The sequence below is a fragment of the Mustela nivalis genome (assembly GCF_964662115.1).
Source record: "Mustela nivalis genome assembly, chromosome: 19".
In the NCBI taxonomy this organism is placed as follows: Eukaryota; Metazoa; Chordata; class Mammalia; order Carnivora; family Mustelidae; genus Mustela; species Mustela nivalis.
The window spans coordinates 20,573,138-20,594,951 of NC_139038.1; the positions used below are offsets into that span (position 1 = coordinate 20,573,138).

Below are 21,814 nucleotides of genomic sequence, written 5' to 3' on the forward strand. Positions count from 1 at the left end.
CCGGGAGCTGGAGGCGGGGCGGGGCGGTGCGGGGCAGGCGCGAGGCGGGCACGGGGCGGCCCCGGATCCCAGCCCCGCCCAGCCCCGCCCCGCCCGGCTCCGCCCCGCCCCGGGAGGCGGCCGCCACGCTGCGCGCGGGCTGGGCGCGGAGACGGTGGGCGCAGCGCCGCGAGCACGCAGCGCCGCGGGAGCCTGGCCGGGTGAGTGCCGCGGGGGCTGCGGGAGCCGCGGAGGCAGGGGGCGCGGCGGGCGGGGCGTCCGCAGAGGACACGCCGGGAGCAGCGGGGCCGGGCTGCTCTCTGAGTGCAGAGCACCCTCTCCGGCCCGTCCCCACGAGGCAATATGGACAGGGTAGGTCCCTGACGCCCCTTCCCCAGTTCCTTTCACCAAACCCCACTTTGGGTCCCCAGTGACCTGGATCCAGGCCGACCCATTTATTGAGATGCCATCAGAGTTCGTGAATGTTCTCTGAGCCCCAGTTTCCAGCTCTGGGTGATGGGAACAGTAGCCTCCAGTGCCCAGGACTACCAGGAGAATACAGTGCCTGCGCGGCCGGGGTCAGCCCGGGGGTCCCAGGTGCAGAAGAGCTCTTAGCAGTCAGCAGCGGCTCCGACCTGCGGGCGCCGGCACTGCTCCCGGTGCGGCAGTGAACGAGGCCCTCCAGGAGCAGGCGTTCCGGTGGTTCGCCAAGGGCTCTGGCATCTGGGCTTTCGTGACCACCCCGTGAGGCGGAGGGAGCAGCCAGGATTGTTTGGGTCCATGTTACAGCTGTGGACATCGAGGTGCAGTGAGGTTTTAAGGCTTTTGCCTAAGGGCACAAGCCACGGATGCCCGGTGAGGACCTAAGAACCTCCCATTTTAAGCACGAGACAGATTTCAAACACAGGGTTTTAGTAGATGAATCAGACCATCATTCATTTAAGCCTCTATTACCCAAGATAATAGTTCTTTCCTTTGTTCTCAAGTGGGTAGCAAATTATGGGCTAAAAAAACTGAATATGGAAATCTCCAGATACATGGGTCCCCGCTGCACTCATCAGAAGTCAGTCCAGGGGCTGGTGGCAGCCAAATACTGGTGTGTCTCCCCACTGTTAAACCCGTAAGTTGTCAGCGTTCGCCAGTAAGTTGTCAGCGTTCGCCAGCGTTCGTGCCGGGTGGGACCGGGTCCCTCCCCGGCAACTTTGAAGAGCAGGGCAGTGACAACGAAGACTAAATGATAAGAGTCCCTATAGCTGTCAGGGTCCCGGCCCCACGACACCACCAGCAACAACGATGGGGCTTATCACTCCGTCACTCAGTTCTTTTCTACACCCAGTCGGCATCATGCAGGCCAGAGACACCTGTCTCTGTCCACAGGGCCGGGCCAATGGCTGGCCCCCCGGACACCGTTGCTGCCATGGTTACTGGCAGTGATGATTATCTGGCCCCTGGTGCCCACCCTGTCCTCAGGTGGAGTGGGGGTGGGCATGGGGTGGGGGTGAGACGGTGGTGGGGACAGTGACTGCCAGCCCGGCTCATTTGGAGTCTGGAGTGAGGACAGCAGGACCCTCGGTGCCGGACCTCAGGATTCACACACCTGACCCTGAAGCCAGCAGAGGGCTTGGACAGACCTGTAGTGCCAGCCCCCTGCACAGCAGGCGGGCCCGGGAGAATCGGAGGCAGCAGCTTTCGGGGGAGAGGCCGCGCGACACTTGGAATGGCGCGCCGGTTTCTGAGCACAGAGCCCTTTTGGATCCCATGTGGATTCCTTCTCCTCATCTCTTCCCTCTATATTTCTCCTTCTCTCCCTCCTCTGCCTTCCACCTCTTTCTCCAGGAAGCCCTCCGTCCCCATCTTCCCAGTCACAAAGCAGCCACCCCCCAGTCTGGTGAGGTTCCCCTGGGCCTGATTGGATCTGTCTTCCTCTGGTGCTACACAGGAACTGGGATTTGAGGGAACTGGTAGAGAAATCAGGAAGGCTTGGTGTAAACTTCAGCCATGCCCTGCGACTTTGGACCTCAGTTTCCCCAGCTGTAAAGCCCAAGGCCTGACTGCCTTTGTCTCTGACTCTTTCTAAGGGAGGCAGCAGCACCTTGAAAGTTCTCAAAATTCTGAAAGGGGCAGTTTCCCTGGAAAGTCAGAGTGTCTCTGAGCCCCACCAGGAGTTCCCCTTAGCCTGCTACTCCACATGACTTTAGACAACTCAAGAATATCCTTTCTTTTGTTTTTCTCTGCAGGTGGACAGATCCCTCGGTCTGCACGGCTCAGGAGAGGATGAAGGCCAACCCAGCAGTCTCCTCCCCGGAGGCCTGCAGAGCTGCAGGCCAGGGTGAGAAGGGCTGCCCTGTCTGCCAGGCCTGGGGAGGAGTCTCAGGCCTAGGGTCAGAGTCAGGGCCTGGGCCTGGGCCAGGTACTGCTTCAGGATCTAGAGCAGAGCCTGTTCTGGGGCCTGGTGCTATGTCAGGACCTGGGCCGAGGCCTGGTGTGACTCTAGAACCTGCACCAGGGCTTGGTGCTGTGTCTGGACATGGGCCAGGCCCTGGTGTGGTTCTGGAAACTGGGTCAGGGCCTGGTGTGTCTCCAGAACCTGGACCAGGGCTTGGTGCTGGGTCTAGACACGGGCCAGGGCCTGGTGTGGTTCTGAAAACTGGACCAGGGCCTGGTGTGACCCTAGAACCTGGACCAGGGCTTGGTGCTGGGTCTGGACATGGGCCAGGACGTGGTGTGGTTCTGGAAACTGGACCAGAGCTTGGTGCTGGGTCCAGACCTGGGCCAGGGCCTGGTACTACATCAGGACCTGGGCTGGGTCTGGGGCCTGGGGCAGGAGCTGGGTCAGTCCCTGGGCCGGTACCTAGGGCAGGAGCTGCACCATTACCTGGACCAGGGGTAGAGCCTCGGCCCAGAAGGGGTTCTGGAACTGGGCCCAAACCCAGTGAGCCAGAGACAGCCACCACATCAGCCCCGCAGCTAAAGACTCAGGCCACACACATGCAGGCCCCACGGCAGAAGGTTCTGGTGACCGGAGGAGGAGGCTACCTGGGCTTTAGCCTGGGTTCCAGCCTGGCCAAGAGTGGCAGTTCTGTCCTACTGCTCGACCTCCGCAGACCGCAGTGGGAGCTGTCTCCGGGGACCGAGTTCATCCAGGTGCAGTGATAAGCATCTCGGGGAACGGGTGGGGGGCCCAGCTCATGGTGGAGGTGTGGGGACAGCGTCTGATGTGCGGCCAGTGAAAAGCACAGGCTCTTGGAGTGGGACTGTTGAAGCCAGGCGACCATGGCCACAAGGCTCCACATCTCGGAGCTTCCGTGTCCTCATCCAGGGAAGGAAGGCTTCACGAAGGTCGATGGGGAGTCAGTGAGACAGCGCGCTTAAAACAGCCAGCACAGCCCCTGCGACTTAGCTTGATACATGGGGCCAGTGACGCTGAAGCCAGTGACACTCTGTAGAATCATCTAGTACCTCCTGCCCCCACAGCCTCTCCTACAGGAGCTTGGCCAGGGTGGGGTCAGGGGACCAGGGCTGGGACCTGGCAAGATGCACAGTTGGTAGCTCTGCCTTGGACCCAAACCTCCGGTCCCCGTGTCTTCCTGCTCTGTTTCAGGCGGATGTCCGCGATGAAGAAGCCCTGTACCGTGCCTTCGAAGGGGTGGACTGTGTCTTCCACGTGGCGTCCTATGGAATGTCCGGGGCTGAGAAGGTGAGCATAGAGCAGCTGGAGTTAGACAGATCAGGCTTCAGATCCTGGTTCTTCCCACGTACATGCCCCCTGACCCCATCTGCCACCATGCCGCGTGTTCGTTATCACCCTTCACCTAAACCAGAAAAGTCTACAGCCAAACCACCCTGAGCGCACCCGATCTCGGCCGATCCCGGAAGCTAAGCAGGGTGGGGCCTGGTTAGTACTTGGATGGGGGACACCTGATCCAGGAAGGACTTACACGAAACCCTGCCCACATTTTGCAGCCATGGGGCCAAATGCTAGTTCTGTCACTTTCCAGCTGTGGGACCTAGGGCGAGTTAACCTAACCTCTCTGAGCCTCTGTGTCCTCGTCTGGACTGGCTTTCCCGTCAGAACCTCCTCAGTGTGAGGGGGCCTGTCCGAACACACAGAGATACCCTCAGGCTCCGAAATCACACTACGCCTACACTGGCCGCTTTGTTCATAATAACAAAACACAGGATAGAACGGAGATGCCAGTCCGGTAAGGACTATTTAAATAACTTCTAAGGTATCCACACACTGAAGTTCTATCAGAATGTGCTGATAACAGAATAATTTCCATGGCACAAAAACAGTGTTTGGTCCCCTCCTGTTCGTATTTTTAAAAAAAGGAAGAAACTAGGATAAATATTGACACGCTCATTTGTATGTGTGTGCTGATATTCGTTAAGTATAGATTTCTCTAGAAATACCCGGACTGTGACAGCGGTTGCCTCTGCTAGGGGGTTGGGGGCAGGCTGGGAATCAGGAGTGGGAAGGAAATTTCCTTTTATCTGTCCACCTTTTTTACTGTTTGAGGGTTTTTAAAAAAATATTCTATTTATTTAATTTAATTTTTTTTAGTTGGTTATTTATTGAGAGAGAAGGAGGGCAGAGGGAGAGGAGCAGAGAGAGAGAGAGAGAGAGAGAATCTCAAGCAAATTATGTGCGAGGCACAGAGCCCAACCCCGGGCCCCACCCCAGCACCCTGAGATCATGACCTGAGCTGAAACCAAGAGTCAACCCCCTAACCGACAGAGCCACCCAGATGCCCCCATTTGAACTATTTTTAACTTTGTGATTCTATTACTTATTAAATAAAAAAACTCATAGTCTAAAAATTGAGACAGAACCCACCTCCTGATCATTGTGAGAATTAAGGGAGGTGTAAAGGCTTCGCCCTGTCCCGGGGAACACAAGCAGCTTTCTCTGTGTAGACAGGGTGTTTTTATTTTCACTCCGCACCCCGACCTCGCTAGAGCAGGGACCGTGTCACCCCTGTCCAACAGCCAAGGAAATCCAGACTTTCAGAGTGAGGAAATGACCCCACACATTTTGGGTCCCTTTTCTGTGTCACACACCGTCCCAGGGTCCCAGGTCCTCCCGTGGGTGTATTCACTCCTACTGACCGCCCAAGGGGGTCTGCCCTCTCTTTGCAGGCTGGGGAGCGGAGGGCCAGGTGGGAGATGAAGCTGTGTGCTGGCCTCCCCGGGGAGGGGGGCGGATGGTGGGCCCAGGGCTCCTGCACGGCCCGCGGGCCTCTCAGACCCCTGCTCCTGAGCCCAGACCGGACAGTCTGCATCCCCGCCGGGCCCCACCCGAAGCCCAGCCTTACCGCCTTCCACGACCAGGCCTGAGCGGCACCACGACTCTCCTACCTCCCTCTTGTCTTTTAGCTGCAAAAAGAGCAGATTGAGTCTATAAATGTTGGAGGCACCAAACTGGTGATCAGTGGTAGGCGCTCAGAGCTCCGTGTGACCTGCTGTGTGTTTCCTGCTCTGTCCTCGTTCCTGCCACAGGCCCAGCTCTGGGGACAGGGCAGGGGGACAGAGGGGGAACCCTCCTCCCCTCCCCTTGCCCACGCCAGCGGAGGGCCTGTGGGCAGCACATCTTCACTGTACTGTGGACCTGCCCAGGCCTCCATTTGGGGTGGGTCAGCATGGCCACAGCATGTCTGGGGACACAAGCAGCACAGGGTTTGCATTTCAGGGATTTGGGATTAGAAAAGTCAATGAAACCCCAAAAATACAAGACCCAAACCTGCGGCCTCTGGACATGTCTTGCCTTGTCCTGTTTTTCTCTCTGATTCTAGAGTGTCTTTTTTGTGTGTGTCCCCTTCGAGTGAGACTTTCTTCGGACTTGTCCCCAGAAAGGTAGCTCGGGGGCTACGGCCACCCAGAGAAGGAAGGAGTGAGCCAGCCTGGCCCCTGGGGCCCCACAGAGCAGGGACGTGACCCACACCCCTTCCCTCCTGAGCGCCTCTGGATTCTGGGCCGACCCCAGGGCCAGGATGTGTGTCTAAGACGGGGTCCCAGCTCCTCAGAAAACTCCCACTCACATGGGCTTTGTGTGTGTGTGTGTGTGTGTGTTGCCCTGTGCCCTGTCATTGCAGTTTGTGTCCGTCGGCGGGTCCCAAGGCTCATCTACACCAGCACCGTCAACGTCGTTTTCGGCGGGAAGCCCATAGAGCAGGGTGATGAGGACTCTGTGCCGTATTTCCCACTGGAGAAGGTACCTACCTTCCAGGAGAGGAGGGCGGGGCCACAGGGCCTGGGACACCCCCCCCCCCACCACCAGGCCACAGGGTCGGGATGGGTGGAAAACAGGTCAACCTCATAACTCAGGGTGAGTCCCAGGAAGAAGGGGTTCCCCAAAACTGAGTAGCACAACCCATCTCCTGTTTCCGCGGGCCACGCCAGCAGCAGGGGTTTTGAAATCACACAGACCTGGCCTCCAGCCAGCCCAGCCACATTCGACCTGTGGGACTCTGCCCAAGTCACTTTCCTCTGAGCCTCTGTTTCTTTAGCTGGGCCTGACCACTCTGCCCCAGGGGGGGTGCGGTGAGCAGGAAGTGGGATGTTATGGGGAAAGCCACGAGCGCTACAGAACTACACGGGAGAAGTCTGTTCAGGCCACGTGCAGCATCCGCCCGCATCCCAGAGCAGGCCCTGGGGGCCGGCAGGAGCCTCCCCGAGTGGAGGGACCCTGCTTGTTGTTACTGCTCCACACTCTGCTCCTGTGGCTCCTACCCCGGGGGAAAGGAACGGCCCTGGGGCTCAGGACTTGGCCATTTCCCAGGGGGAGTCCCCAGAATCCCACCCCTGTGTGGTCTGAAGCAGGGGGGCCGGCCCGGTGCCAGCAGGGGCGCCGAACCCTGCCCCGGTGGCTCTCTTGTCCCTGTCCCCCGGCAGCACATGGACCACTACTCACGAACCAAAGCCATCGCCGACCAGTTGACCCTCATGGCCAACGGAACACCTCTCCCAGGTGAGTACCAGAGTGCATGGGGGGGAGTGTGGCTTTTAGCTTCTGTGTCTCTGAGGCTCACTTTTCTTGGAAAGGACAGCTCCCCAGGGCCTTCGTCACTCATCACTCCACAGATGCTGAGCACCTGCCGTGTGCCCAACTGGGGATACAGTCCTGAGAAAGTCCGGTCCAGTCTCTGCCCTCATGTTACTCACCGTCTTGAGTGAGGGAAAAGGCCAGATAAGTGGGTCTTTATTCTGCCACGTAGGAGAGGATCCAGTTTAAGTGTGTTCTGTAGGTTAACAGAGTGCAGAATCCTGAATATGGGATGAGGCAGAGCAAGGCAGAAGGCCCATGCAAGCGAGGGCGCTAAGGCTCCAAGGTCAATAAATTACTGGATGATACGGCTGCGGCGCCCTCCTGTGGTCACAGAGAAGCAGTGCTAGAAGGGGGATAGGTGGGCCTCTGGGCAGCTCAGGCAGTTACCCAGCGGACTCTTGACTTTGGCTCAGGTCCCGATCTCAGGGTCCTGGGCCTGAGCCCTGCGTTGGGCTCCCCACTCAGTGCGGAGTCTGCATCAGGATTCTCTCTCTCTCTCTGCCCCGCCCCCATGGCACACTTTAAAAAATCTTAAAAATCTTTTAAGAAATCTTTTCTCTCTGTCCCCCCCACCTCGGCACGCTTTAAAAAATCTTAAAAGCAAAAAAAGAACACAGAGAAGTGTCAGTATGACACAGTGACTGTTCCCACACCCTGGCTCAGGCCGAGGTGAGTTCAAATCCAGGCCCCACCACCTCCTACCTTTGTGATGTGATCTTGGGCAATATACTTTTTTCCACGCCTCGGGCTCTTCATCTGTAACAAAACGGGGTTGATAATAGAATCCACCTGGAAGAGCTCGTATGAGAATAAAATAATAACAGGCACTGTTTAAAAAGGCCAAAAAAAAAAAAAGGAATATGGACAGTTTGCATTTGCCGAGCACTTCCTGGCCCTGTTTTACATGCTCATTTTTTTTTAAAGATTTTATTTATTTATTTAACAGACAGAGATCACAAGTAGGCAGAGAGGCAGGCAGAGAGAGAGGAGGAAGCAGGCTCCCTGCTGAGCAGAGAGCCCGATGCGGGGCTCGATCCCAGGACCCTGAGATCATGACCTGAGCCGAAGGCAGAGGCTTAACCCACTGAGCCACCCAGGTGCCCCTACATGCTCATTTTTTAAATTTTTTTTATTTTTTTATTTTTTATAAACATATATTTTTATCCCCAGGGGTACAGGTCTATGAATCGCCAGGTTTATACACTTCACAGCACTCACCGTAGCACATACCCTCCCCAATGTCCATAACCCCACCCTGCTCCCCCCCAGCAACCCTCAGTTTGTTTTGTGAGATTTAGAGTCACTTATGGTTTGTCTCCCTCCCAATCCCATCTTGTTTCATTTATTCTTCTCCTACCCCCTTAAGCCCCCATGTTGCATCACCACTTCCTCCTATCAGGGAGATCATATGATAGTTGTTTTTCTCCGATTGACTTATTTCGCTAAGCATGCGTATATATACATGCTCATTTTATGTGCAGAGTTCTCAGTAACGCTTCACATCCTCTGCGTGAACTAAGAACCTGAGGGGTCCCCTGCTTTCCCAACTTAGGAGCCAGACTGATCCAGAAAAATTCCTTGCTGTCCAGATTATCACTATTCGCTTTCCAAAACCCAGAAATGAAAAAGAATCCGGAAACGTGGTTTCTCTTACTATCTAAAGTATAAAAACTCAGGAGCCAGGTAGATTTGAAGAGCGGCGGATGTTTGCAATGATGATCTGTGGATTTATAAAGGGGAGGCCGGGGCTGCGGGGTGAACAGACGTCCCGAAGGTCCTGGAGCTGTTAGGTGGCAGAGGTGGGATTTGAACCCCCCACCGCCCCCCCATACCAGGAGGGTCTAATCTAACACCAGAGCCTGGAGCTGAACCATCCTGCTTCACTGTTGCCACAGCTCAGGAAGCCATCAAGCATGGGTTCTTTTCCCTAAAATCTTCCCCATCCTGCCCTGGCACCCTGGACCTGTCAGGCCTTGACCCCTGACCCCAGTGCAAACTCTCATCCAGCTGGGTTTTCCCAGGGGTTTGGCGCTATGTGGTTGAATTCTCGTCTCTGCCTGGGGCCTTCCCTGGCCGGACCCGCAGCCTGCAAACCAGACACTTAATCCTTTGGCCAAGAATTATTTATATGAGCATCCCCAGCTTTCCGTGCTCAGGAGTCACGGATACCCTGGGCTCCGCCCCTCCTTGAGGTCGCTGCCCAGCGCCCCGCCGGCCAGTGTCCGCTGCAACCAGACCTCCCCCCGTCATGCCCAGGGGACCCAGAGTTTAAAATTAGCCGCAGACTGTTTACTGAAAAGCTCACCTGATACCTGCCTTCCAGGAGTCCAGCCATGGTCACCCTGGGTGATTTCCAGTCCCTGCGAACACAAGCAGGTCCCTGAGATTCTGCCTCTAACTCAGCGGGGAGGGCCCCGGTCTCTGACGCGGAGCCCCAGGATTGCCGAGCTCAGCTCAGGGCAAATAGGACAATTGTCGGCAAACGTGGTGGCTTAAAACTGAAATGTCTTCTCCCGTGGTTCTCAGTTCACAGCCAGGTGTCTCAGATCAAGCTGGGCTGCTCTCCCTCCAAAGGCTCTAGGTGAGACTCTGCTGGTCTCAGCAGCACTGGTCTCAGCAGCGGCCCCCCGCATTCTTAGGGTCCACATGTGTCTTCTCTGTGAGTCACTTACAAAGATGTTGGATTGGGGGCTCACCGGATAATCCAAAATGATCTCATTTTGAGATCCTTCATTATATCTGCAAAGACACGTGTGTCCAAATACGGTCATATCCGCAGGTTCCGGGGCGTGGACCTATCTTTTTCGGGGGCCGCCCCTCAACCCACTGTATTGGCCTCATTGTAAAGTGGGGATGTTGGCGGGGAGGCAGTCAGGGTGTTTGGTTCTGACCAATGACACGGGCCCTGGCTGAGTTGCTGGGAAAAGGAACTTGTAGTAGAAGGATGTGGGATCGTTTTGGGGAAATATACTTCCAGAAAAAATGACCACCAGGGCTCGGAAAGGATAGGGTTGGGGCAGCCCCAGGGACTGGGCAGCAGGAGGTGGCGACCAGTCTCTTCAGGATGAACCCACTCGTAGGATTTCAGATCCTGGTGTCAGTGATGCTGAGTCATGTTCTTGGGTGTGAATACATCCTTGGCCCAGCTTGGGTCCCATGGCCACCACCTCAGGGGACGGTGACACTTCTAGTGCATCCAGACTGACAGCCCCCTACGACCTTGTGCAGAGAGAGAGGGGCCCCCACGGGAAGACGGAGTGCACTGTAAAATGGGTACAGTTGACCCTGAAGGGAGTAAATGAGATGACGTCTGTCGAGTGCTGGGTGAGCTCTCGTGGGCCGTGTACATCCGCACACCCAGGTCTTACCTCTGTTACTGGCCTGTGAGCATCGTGAGGGCAGGGACCATTTCCTGGCTATCCTTGGATTCCCAGGACCCAGTGCTAGGGGTAGAGGTTGGGCATCCTCTGAATGTTGTTTGTTGAATGACTAACAGATGACTGAGAATAATTAATTGAATAAGGAAGCCCCAAGGGTCTGTGTTTCCTGCTAACCAGGCAAGGACCAGGAGGTCTGGACAGCATTTCTGTGTCTCCCTGCTGGACCACCCCTCCCCAGGCCCCTGACCTCCCCTCCCTGTATCCTAGGAGGAGGCACTCTGCGGACGTGTGTGCTCCGGCCCCCAGGGATCTATGGGCCCGAAGAGCAGAGGCACCTGCCCCGAGTGGCGGTATGTCAGCCTGGCCCTGGGCCTGAGGCTCAGGACGAGCCTGGCTGCTGTGGGAATGGACCGGGGCCCTTGCAGCCCGCAGTCTCTCTGTGGAGCAACATCGCGAGCCTGGGACTTAGTTCTGGGAGATGTCCCTACCCCTCCGGACCCACCAGGAACAAAGGTCTCCGTGTGCACCTGCCTGGGTTAGGCATAGGTCGGGGAGTCCCAGAGCTACGATCCCGGAGAGGCAGAGGGAGCCTGTGGGCTCCCCGGGGGCCTGAGAGCTCAGCCCGTGCTGTCAGCACAAGGTCTTCCTCTAGAAGGCCTCCCTCCAGAGTCAGGTGCCGGCCGTACAGCTACGAGGGACTGTGGGCCTTTCCCTCCGATCGCTCCCGGCCTGGTCAGGGAGCCAGTGCGGCCGGGCCTGTGCGGAGGAAAGAACGAGAATACAGGAGCACAGCAGAGCGAGCCAACGGGAGGTCCAGGATGGTGCCTGTGCTGTGGGGAAAGGGAAGAGAGAGTGAACCAAGGAAATGCGGCGGGAGAGGAAATGTAGTTCAAACAAGTAGGCAGCTTGGGTACAAACCCGGGAATGAGAAAGGTCGCTGCTCTGGGCTTTGCCACACAGATCAGTGAGCAAAGCAGACCATCCCTGCCCTGGAGGGGCTTCTGTTCTCACGGGCGATGGGGAGTAAACAGGATAAACACTGAGGAGTGTTTGAAGGTGCGAGGTGCGATGGAAAGAAATCGGAAAGGAGGGGCAGGGTATGGGCACCGGGCAGGCGGCAGGTGCATCACGCCAGGTGGGAGGGAGGGCCTTCCAGGCGGAGGGAACAGCCAGTGCAAAGCCCTGAGACGGGAGCCTGGCGCACACCCTGGGGGCTTCCTGCAGGGCTGGAGCTCAGTGGGCAGGGGAGTTCGTAGCAGCCAGATCAGAAGGACCTCTCCGGCCGTTGTCAAGACTTCTTTTGGCAGGGTGGGCGAGCAGAAGGTTCTGAGCGGGGAGACACGGAATTGAAGGTTCGGGAAGATCCCCCTGGCTGTGTGGAGAGCAAGCGTGGGGACCGTGGGTGGAAGTGAGGACAGTTTCGGAGGCTGCTTCGGTCTCCAGGGAGAGGAGGGGGCAGCAGCCCGGGCGGTGGGAAGCAGGCGGGTTCTGGTCAGAGTGAAATCGCGGAGCCAGTGAGATTTGCAGATGGGTTGGACGAGGGGTGCAGAGAAGGGAAGACTGATGGAGGCTCCAGGGTTTCAGCCCAAGCCGCCAGCGCTGTCCAGTGAGGTGGGGGCAGGGGCGGGGGTGGACTCTAACAGGCGCTGGAAGGTCAGGCGCTCGCTCCAGGACACGGACAAGTGACCACCACGTGGCGATGTCAGGACATGGGTTTGGGCCAGAGGGTTCTGCCTGGAGCTGGAAATTTGGGAGTTATCATCATATAAATAGTACTCCAAGCCACTCCAGGCCTGAGTCTGTGTTTATCACTCCCTCCAGAGCCACATCAAGAAGAGGCTATTCATGTTCCGGTTCGGGGACCGCAGGACACGGATGAACTGGGTGCACGTGCGCAATCTGGTGCAGGCCCACGTGCTGGCAGCCGAGGCCCTCACTGCGGCCAAGGGCTACGTGGCTGTGAGTCTCCTTCCCCTCCCCCACCCAGTCGGCTGCGGGCAGGGCACCCCATGCCCCCCAGGGGACTCCTGGCTCACACCCATTTCTCCCCAACTCAAGGTGGTCCATAGGACCGTAGGCTCAGGGAAGCTTGGGGTGAGAGGGTCTTTACAGAGAGCCCCTTGCAGTGACCCTGTGACACAGGTGTTGGTCCTGAAGTCATGGTCACCAAATGCTAAGAATCTTATATATGACATCCCGTGTAATCTTCCCAACAGCCCAACAGCCCAAGAGAGAGATCCTTTTGTTTTCTTCCCATTTCTCAGATGAAGGAACTGAGGTACAGAGAAGTTAAGAGTGACTCTATGGAGGTCACACACCTAGTCAGGGTGACCACCCCCGAATTCAAAGGGAATTGCTCAGGTCTGTCCCCGGGGCTGGGAAAGGGCCCTGACTTCTCAGTGGCTGCTCAGGGGAAATTGGGGAGATCGGGGCAGCTGCTGAGCCATCTGGAAGGGTGGCGTCAGGCTGGGGGGCAGGTGCCTGACTGTTCCCCTCCCTGTGTGTCCCCTCAGAGCGGCCAGGCCTATTACATCAACGATGGGGAGAGCGTCAACCTCTTTGAGTGGATGGCCCCACTGGTAGGTGCCCAGGCATCCGCCCGCCCCCACCCCGAGTGAGAAGTCCGGCATTCTGCACGGCTCCTCTCCTTGTCATGGAGTCTTTTCCTCTGTCCCGAAAATCCGAAGCTTTCACATTAAAAACCAGCTCTGGCTGATAGTGTCCACTGGGCAACACTGGAACTGGCCTGAGCTGGGTGTAGCTGCCCCTTTAGGGGACCTTGTACTCCCCTGATTTGCCAGAGTCCCTCCCAGCCTGACTCCTGATTTATGGGGACTTGCCCTGTGCACGTTTGCTTGTGTGACCCCCATACTGTCCGACGGAGCTCCACAAGGGGTAAGTAGAAGGTAGACTGAGCCACAGAGGGAGGTGCTGGCCCTGGGGCTTCCTATGCTGTGGGCCCTCGGAGAACCCTGGCCTCCTCATCCAGCACCCTACAGACCCCGTCTTGGGGCCAGCGCTTCCTGGAAAGGGTCGACCAGCGGCCCCGGGCTGGAGGATCTGTCCTCGAGACATTCAGGCATAACGAGATCAATGAGCTTTGTTGAGATATTATTCACATACTGTACGGTTCACCTGTTTAAAGCACATAATTCTATGGTTTTTAATATATTCAGAGCTGTACAACCATCACCATAATCAATTTTAGAACAGTTCCTCACCCTCCAAAAAAGGACCCCCCCCAAATTATGCCTTTACCCTATCCCTCGCCCCTACCCCCCCCCACACAACCCCTGGCCGACTCTCTGTTTCTGTAGACTTGCCTCTTTGGACAAGTCCTATAAATGGAACCATGTGATACAATGTATTGGGCTTCTGTTCTTTGGCATTGTGCTCTCCAAGTCCGTCCATGTGTAGCCTGCATTGCATCAGTATTCATTCTGTTCCGTTGCCAGAAAACATTCCCTTCTAGGGATATACCACATCTTGTTAATCCTTTCATCAGTTGATAGAAATTGGGGTTTTTCTACTTTGGGGCTACTATGACTAATGGTGCTGTTATGTTAATGTATATGTATTTTGTGTATGTACGTATTCATTTCCCTTGGGTGTGCACCCAAGAGTGGGATTGCTGGGCCTGGTGGTAGCTCTCTGCTGAACCTTTGGAGGAGCTGCCATACTGTTCTTTTGTTAAACCACTTGAGAAACCGTCAGACTGATTTCCAAAGTGGCTTCCCTGGATAAGTGCCTCTGGCTGTAGGCAGACGTCAGTAGTCACTAAATGATGTGAATGATCCCAGATTAAAAACTGACCTATGCGTATATTTTTTAAAGACTTTATTTATTTATATGACAGAGACACAGCAAGACTGGGAACACAAGCAGGGCAAGTGGGAGAGGGAAAAGCAGGCCTCCTGCTGAGCAGGGAGCCCGATGTGGGGCTCGATCCCAGGACCCGGGGATCATGACCTGAGCTGAAGGCAGCCACTTAATGACTGAACCACTCAGGTGCTCCTGACCTGTGTGTATTTACCCAAAATTACAAATGTAGTGGTCCAAAGGGGCACGTGCACCCCAATGTTTATAGCAGCAATGTCCACAGTAACCAAGCTAGGGAAAGAGCCCTCAACAGTCGAATGGATAAGGAAGATGTAGTGTATATCTACAATGGAATACTATGCAGCCATCAAAAATCCAAACTCTTGCCATTTGCAATGATGTGGATGGAACTAGAGGGTATTATGCTAAGCGAAATAAGTCAATGAGAGAAAGACAATTTCATAGGATCTCACTGATATGAGGAATTTGAGGAACAAGACAGAGGATCGTAGGGGAAAGGAGGGAAAAATGAAACAAGACGAAAGCAGAGAGGGAGACGAACCGTAAGAGACTCTTAATCTCGGGAAACAAACTGAGGGTTGCTGGAGTGGAGGGGGTGGGAGGGATGGGGTGGCTGGGGGTGGGCTGGGGCTGGGCATTGGGGAGACGATGTGCTATGTGAGAAAGACGAAAACAGGGGTGCCTGGGTGGCTCAGTGGGTTAAAGCCTCTGCCTTCGCTCAGGTCATGATCCCGGAGTCCTGGGATCGAGCCCCACATCGGGCTCTCTGCTCAGCAGGGAGCCTGCTTCCTCCTCTCTCTCTCTGCCTGTCTCTCTGCCTACTTGTGATCTCTGTCTGTCACATAAATATAATCTTTCAAAACAAAACAAAAACAACCGACCCATGCATTCAAGCCCTACTTGACTTTTCTAGATCCAAGTTTTCCATTCAAGTCTGGCACGGGGTTGGGGCTGGCCGCAGGGTGTTTTCCCCCTTGGGTGAGCAGGCAAGACGTCAGACATTTACTTCCGCTCGCCCCAGGGTAAAGGGAACATGTGGCATTTTCACACTGGCCCACGGAAGACCTGTTGTCATCTCAGGCCGTGTTTCCTTGCAGTTTGAGAAGCTGGGATACAGCGAGCCCTGGATCCAGGTGCCTACCTCCTGGGTTTACCTCGCAGGTAAGGAGAGGAAAATATGTAATAAAATTCCTCCGTGTGCCGGGTGCATGGGCACCGCCTCCTTTCAGGCCCAGGCCAGGAGTAGGCGGAGCTGTGAGGCACTGAGGACACAGGATCTCAGGAGACCATCACTCTCGGGGTCTTCCGAGCTGCACCTGCCCTGGCCCGGCAGCCTCCTCCCCCTCGTCCTGCCTGGGTAGAAACCCTGTCCTCCCTGCAGGGTGGGTGTGATTGGGCCACAGTGAGAAAGCGGGACAGGCAGAATTCACACCTGTGCTTGGCTGAGTCCACACCTGGCCCTGGGGCCTGTGGCGGGAGGCATCAGCCAGTCCCCTGGGGCCACCTTGTACCCCAAGGTCACCCCAAAGTCAAGGCTGCCTTTGGGGTGAGGGGAGCTGCTTCCTCACTCTTCAGGTCAGTCTCTACTCTCCCCCGACCCCCCGACCGCCCCGTCACCGCCTCCTTCCAGCCGAAATGCAGAGTCATGGGGCGCCTGGGTGGCTCAATGGGTTGAGCCTCTGCCTTTGGCTCAGGTCATGATCTCAGGGTCCTGGGATCGAGTCCCACATCGGGCTCTCTGCTCAGCAGGGAGCCTGCTTCCCTCTCTCTCTCTCTCTGCCTGCCTCTCCATCTACTTGTGATTTCTCTCTGTCAAATAAATAAATAAAATCTTAAAAAAAAAAAAAAAGAAATGCAGAGTCAGGCACGGAGTTGTCAGCCCAGGGGACAGTGACCCTCAAATCACAAGCAACTGCGTTCCTGGAAGACCTTAGCGATAGATCAGTTGTATTTTATTTTTTTAAATATTTTTATTTATTCATTTGACACAGATCATAAGTAGGCAGAGAGGTAGGCAGAGAGAGAGAGAGAGAGAGGCGGGGGGAAGCAGGCTCCCCGTTTGGGGCTCGATCCCAGGACCCTGAGATCATGACTTGAGCCTAAGGCAGAGGCTTTAACCCACTAAACCACCCAGGCGCCCCATCAGTTGTATTTTAAATGCACTGGGATGCTTGCCATTTAAGGCAGGGATCTGCTGACATTTTTGCCCACCAGGCCCCGCATGCGGGGTGACGTCCCATGCCCAGCGTGGTCACAGTGATGGATGCTCTTTGACCCCCAGGTGGGAAGAGTTCAGCCAGGGGTTCTGGTAGTTTTACAGGATGTAAATGGAAATCTGCATTTCCACTTCAGCGAGCTATCACCCCTGAGTTCGTAGCTTTGGCTGTACATCCGAGTCACTGGGGAGCTTATAAAATATCAAAATGCCTCAGCTCAAGACCAGCTACATCAGCATCACCAAGAGGAAGGCGGGGGTGAGCATTTTTTTTAAGTGGTCCGGTGGTTCCCATGATGGAGAACCACTCTCCGACTTCTCTCTCCTCCGCAAGAGACCGCACCGCAATAGAAGTGAGAGGACGAGGCATGATCTGAGCTAACTGAATCTGCTCTGATTTATTTTCGAATGTCCGTCTCTAATGTTAATGACAACTTATTCGAGACACGTTTCACAGCCAAACAAGGCACCCCAGCATGTGCTGAGAGCTGCCGATTTAAAGGAATCCAAGGACAGGAGAATTTGGCAAAGTGATGAGATAACCCGTCAACAGTCCCCAACTGCTTTGCCCCCGAGAGCCTTCTGGGAGCTTCCAGAGAGGGAGGCGCCCTGGTCATTGGCCCCTCTCTCCCCGCACAGCTGCAGCGATGGAGTATTTGCACCTGGCCCTGAGGCCCATCTGTAGCGTCCCGCCGCTGCTTACCCGGAGCGAGGTAAGGGGGCCGCTGCTGGGGGAGCTCCTGGTCCACACCCCCACCGGCCCCACCCCTCGCCCCTTTGACGCCATAACTGGATAGCTGTCTGAGGTCTCAGAACCTTCCAGGTGGGCCCAGATCTAGCACCAGCTTCTTTGGAATCATCCCAACCTCTGCGCTTTTGCTGAGGCTGAGTGCTCTCCGGGTCTGAGATGTGGCGCGCTCCGGTCCCTCATCCCTGTCACTTCATTCTTTTTCTTTTTTTTTTTTTTTTAAGATTTTATGTATTTATTTGAGAGAGAGAGAGAGAGCAGAAGAAGGGGGAGTGTCAGAGGGAGACGCAGACTCCCCGCCGAGCAGGGAGCCAAATGAGGGAGTTGATCCTAGGCCCTGGGAACATGACCTGAGACAAAGGCAAATGCTTGACTGACTGAGCCACCCAGGCTTCCCTAAAAGAGGATTTTTAAAAATTTTATTTAATTAATCTATTTTTTAAGTGATTGAAACCAAGATTTTATTTATTTATTTGATAGAGATCACAAGGAGGCAGAGAGGCAGGCAGAGAGAGAGGGAGAAGCAGGCTTCCCGCTGAGCAGAGAGCCCGATGCAGGGCTCCATCCCAGGACCCTGGGATCATGACCTGAGCTGAAGGCAGAGGCTTTAACCCACTGAGCCACCCAGGTGCCCCAAGGATTTTTTTTAAAAGATTTTATTTATTTATCTAGAGAGAGCATGTGCAAGTGAGGAGAGGGGCAGAGGGAAAGGGAGAGAAACTCTCAGACTCAGCTCTGAGTGCGGAGCCCTGCTCTGGGCTCGACCTCATGACCCTGGGATCATGACCCCTGAGACCATGACCTGAGGTCATGACCTGAGCCAAAGTCAAGAGTGGAACCTTAATGGACTGAACCACCCAGGCACCCCTAAAAGAGGGTGTTTTAATGTACATTGTAAATAGTGTTTGGCGGTACTTGCAAAATCCTCTGAGTTCACGTTCTCATCTGATTCTCTCTGATGTCCTGCTAAATTAGGAAAGGTAAGAGATTATGATCGTGTTTTATGAAAAACTGAGCCCTGAAGGAGTTCGTGACTTGTCCAGGGTCACACGGTTCTGGCATTGGCTTCATACTCAAGCTCAGAGCCGTCTGACTTCCATGTGCTTTCTCCTTTGGGCCATCCAGACTAGCAGAGGAAAAGAGAGTGACCATAGCAGCCACCTACTGAGTGATGGGTACGCCAGGCCTTGTGCCTGATCTCGTTTAATTTTCACTACTGCATTGTAGATTATGTAGTTCTCTCCATTTCCAGAGGAAATGAGACACACAGGGCTGACCTGCCCATGAGTATTTGTTTAAGTAGCAGAGCTGACTTTTGAACCCATACCAGACCTAAATGCTTTCAAGCTTAACCATCAACTTGTGAAATGACTCAGGAATCAAAATCATGTAGATTTAGCTGCCGAAGTGCTACTGAATTATGGTTGGGTGGGACTTAGCTCCCCTCCCTCTGGTTTCACTCAACAGGTTTCCCTGTACAACCAAGGGGTAAGGGATCCCTCTTTAGCGAAGGAGGTTTCTGGGCACTGTGGCTCTGGCGCCCTCTGCTGGTCAATGTGTGGTTTACTAACCAGCCCCTCCAGTTGCAGAATCTGATTCGTTGAACATTTTTTTGAGCGCCCACAGTGTGCCAGGCATTGTGCTGAGTAGCGAAGGCAAAACATAGCCCTTACCTCAAGGAGCTCACAGTCCAAAGGGGAAGACAGCTTGTCAATCAGGCAACTGCGATAAGGGCTGTATTGGAGGAAACCATGAGGAACTTCAGAGCACACAGAAGGGGCACCTCAGCCAGTTCTGAGTAAGTTAAGACTTCCCAAAGGAAGGTCACATCTAAGCCTGAGGGCATTGTGTCCAGGACCCTGCTGATCTAGCTCCCAGCTGTATCCCCCAAGGTCCTGAACTTACTACTTGGGGCAAAAAGGGACAAGATTGCCCTCTCCTCTACAAGTGTCCCAAGACTAGCAGCTTGGCGGGGGGCTGCTTCTGTGTCATGGGAGGATTGAGCGGCTCTCTCCGACCCCTTCCCAGGGTCCAGCTGAGGAACAGGAGAGGAAGAAATGAGGCGGGAGGGCATCCTCCCAGTCCAAGCATAGCAGGGAAGAGCATGGGCTGAAATCTGAGTTACCTGTGTGAGTCTGGGCAAGTCAATTAACCTCTCTGTTTTTAATTTTCAAATATGTAAAGAGAAAAAAAAATGTAAAGAGGAAATGGTGGTAGTACCATCTCAGGGGATTAAATAAGATAAGGCCAAGCACAGTGCCTATTCAGTTCTAGATAGCTATCAGTACTGCCCTTGAAGCCCGGGCCCCAGCAGAGGGGAAGAAACGGCAGCAATCGTTTATGTATAATTGAATTCCTCTTTTAGGGAAGCTTAACCAGGATGGGAGAAAGAAGGCTGCGCCCTAGGACTGTGGCCAGAGAAGCCTAGAGCGTTGCCTGGGGTGGTTTTTTCGGAGAGCAGCACCCAGGCCACAGATAGAGCATACCCAAGAATGTGCACGTGCCTGCTGAGTCCCGGCGCCTTGCTAGGCTGGGGAAGGGACACTGCGGGGGTGGGGCCTTCCCTTTTGGGGGACTGAGAAGTTCAGTTAGGCTGGGGGAGTTGCAGAAAAGGCCTCCTGGAGGCGGCGCCCTCGAGGAAAATGCAGATGGGAGGGACAAAGGAAACCTCCCCGGGCACCGCGGGAGTAAGATCCCGCCCACGGGTTCTTTGAAACTGCTGTGCGACCAAAGGGAAACCTCGGCCCTCTCTTCCTTTTCGGTAAAACACGGTGGAGAGCGCGTCCCACCCGCATAGCCTCGCCCCTCGGCCGCCCCGCCTCTCCCCGCAGGTGCGCAGCGTGGCCGTGACGCACACCTTCCAGATCGCCAAGGCCCGCGCCCAGCTTGGCTACGCGCCAGACAAATTCCGCTTCACGGACGTCGTGGAACAGTATGTGCGGTCCACGAGCCAGCGGCCCTGCGGCTGTATGGCGCGGACGCTCCTACGGCTGCTGCTCGGGCTGCTGCTGCTGCTCGGGCTGCTCGCCCTGGCGCTGCACCTGCTCGGCCGGCAGCGGTCCTTCGTCTGATCTCCGTCCCTTGGAGGGAGTCGGCTACTGCCTCCGCTCCATCCTCCGGGCTTGGACCCGCCCCGGCCCCGCCTCCGGATTTTCTCCGCCCGTTTCCCCGCCCACACCCCCACCCTCTAGGCTTGGATCCGCCCCCTGGGTCTTGACTCCGCCCTGTCCTCGCCTCCGGGCTTGGGCACGCCTCTGCTCCGCCTCTGGGCTCGCCCTCATGTCCTTGCCCCGCCCACAGCCCCGCCCTTCGAGCTTGATCCCGCCCCCTGCATCTTGACCCCGCCCCTGTCCTGACGTCCGCTCTTGGACCCGCCTCTGCGCCGCCTCTGGGTCCGCCTGGCCCCGCCTTCTGGGTCTGGGCCTGGCGGGGTTACTGAGCAGGTCGCCGCACAGCCTCATCCGTCTTCCGGGCCTTCGCCCACCCTTCCCTGCCCCGAATTCTCCCCTGCTCTGGTTTCGCCCTCTTTCTGGCCCTACCGGTATGATGGCGCCCTCCGCTTCGTTTCTCTTTCGGACTGGCCCTGCCCCGCCCTCTGGATCTTGTCCCTCCACTGTCCTCGTTGTAATTCGGCAACAGCCCCGCCCTCCTCCTCTCCGACTCCCCCGCCCCTCTCCGGGCACGCCTCCTAAGGTGAGTTCCTGGGGCCTGGCCAGAGTCGTCTCCAGCGGCCAAGTGCAGGCCTGGCTAGCCTTAGCCTTGGCAGTTTTCCCAGTCTGATGCTGCCTGTCTAGGGTCACCGGACCCTCCTCGCCGTTCAGGCTCCTCTGTGCTTGTCCTGAGATCGTCTTGAAGAGACTCATTCCAGGAGAGTTGCTTTTGATCCGCTGCTACCTTAATGTTTTGGGTTCACTCAGTCATGCATTATCTCCCTCTGTGTTGATAGTCCGGGTTGGAGGGACCCCTGAGACCCAGACTTCTGCCTAGCCCATAGCCCTTTTGGATTTCCGGCTCACTAGCCTGGGGCTGACTTAGCTTATTAAGCACAGGCTTCTGTACCAGCCAGGATCTAAACCAAAACAAAATTTTTAAAGGTGGTCAAAAGGCATAAACTTCCAGTTATAAAATAAATAAGTCGCGGTGATGTAAAGGTGAGTATCGTTAATAATACTGTATTATGTATGTGAAAGTTGCTAGGAGAATAGATCTTCTTTACAAGAAAAAATTGTAACTATGTCTTGATGGCTGTTAACCAAACTCGGTCATTTCACAACATTGTGTGGTACATGTGAAATTAATATTATGTGTAAATTATATCTCTAAAAAATAGCTTTTTAAAGGACTGGACCTTTTGGAAAAGACCAATATAATTATAATGGGAAGAGTTAGAACTTATTTTTGTCCTATTTTGTAATTTCATATTACATATTTCATACTACATATTCATATTTCATAATCTTCTATTAATAAGGGGGCAGTGGTGATCACCATAATCTTTAATGTTTTAACCCACAAAATTTCATCAAGCCTTGCTCTCCACAGAAACACCCCTCCCCATTGCCTTGATATTAATTATGAGTACCAGGATATCTGTGTATAAATATATC

The 21,814-nt window shown here is 55.2% G+C and overlaps 1 protein-coding gene across 1 annotated transcript; it reads left to right on the plus strand.

The window, feature by feature from the left end:
- Window positions 1–123: 123 nt before the first annotated feature.
- Window positions 124–20,438, plus strand: SDR42E2 (short chain dehydrogenase/reductase family 42E, member 2). Its single transcript, XM_082714747.1, has 13 exons — window positions 124–200; window positions 2,217–2,308; window positions 2,939–3,123; window positions 3,581–3,676; window positions 5,356–5,413; window positions 6,072–6,190; window positions 6,871–6,946; window positions 10,672–10,754; window positions 12,226–12,363; window positions 12,918–12,983; window positions 15,342–15,405; window positions 17,099–17,172; window positions 20,039–20,438. The coding sequence occupies exons 2-13, from the start codon at window positions 2,254–2,256 to the stop codon at window positions 20,276–20,278; spliced, it is 1,254 nt and encodes a 417-aa protein (XP_082570873.1). The 5' UTR covers window positions 124–200; window positions 2,217–2,253; the 3' UTR covers window positions 20,279–20,438.
- Window positions 20,439–21,814: the final 1,376 nt, after the last annotated feature.

Bases quoted from the DNA above. Each gene is read 5' to 3' on its own strand.
- SDR42E2 (XM_082714747.1), top strand. From the start codon at position 2,254: ATGAAGGCCAACCCAGCAGTCTCCTCCCCGGAGGCCTGCAGAGCTGCA. The intron at 10,755-12,225 runs GTATGTCAGCCT...CACTCCCTCCAG, and splicing joins GGCACCTGCCCCGAGTGGCG to AGCCACATCAAGAAGAGGCT. The intron at 12,984-15,341 runs GTAGGTGCCCAG...GTTTCCTTGCAG, and splicing joins TTGAGTGGATGGCCCCACTG to TTTGAGAAGCTGGGATACAG.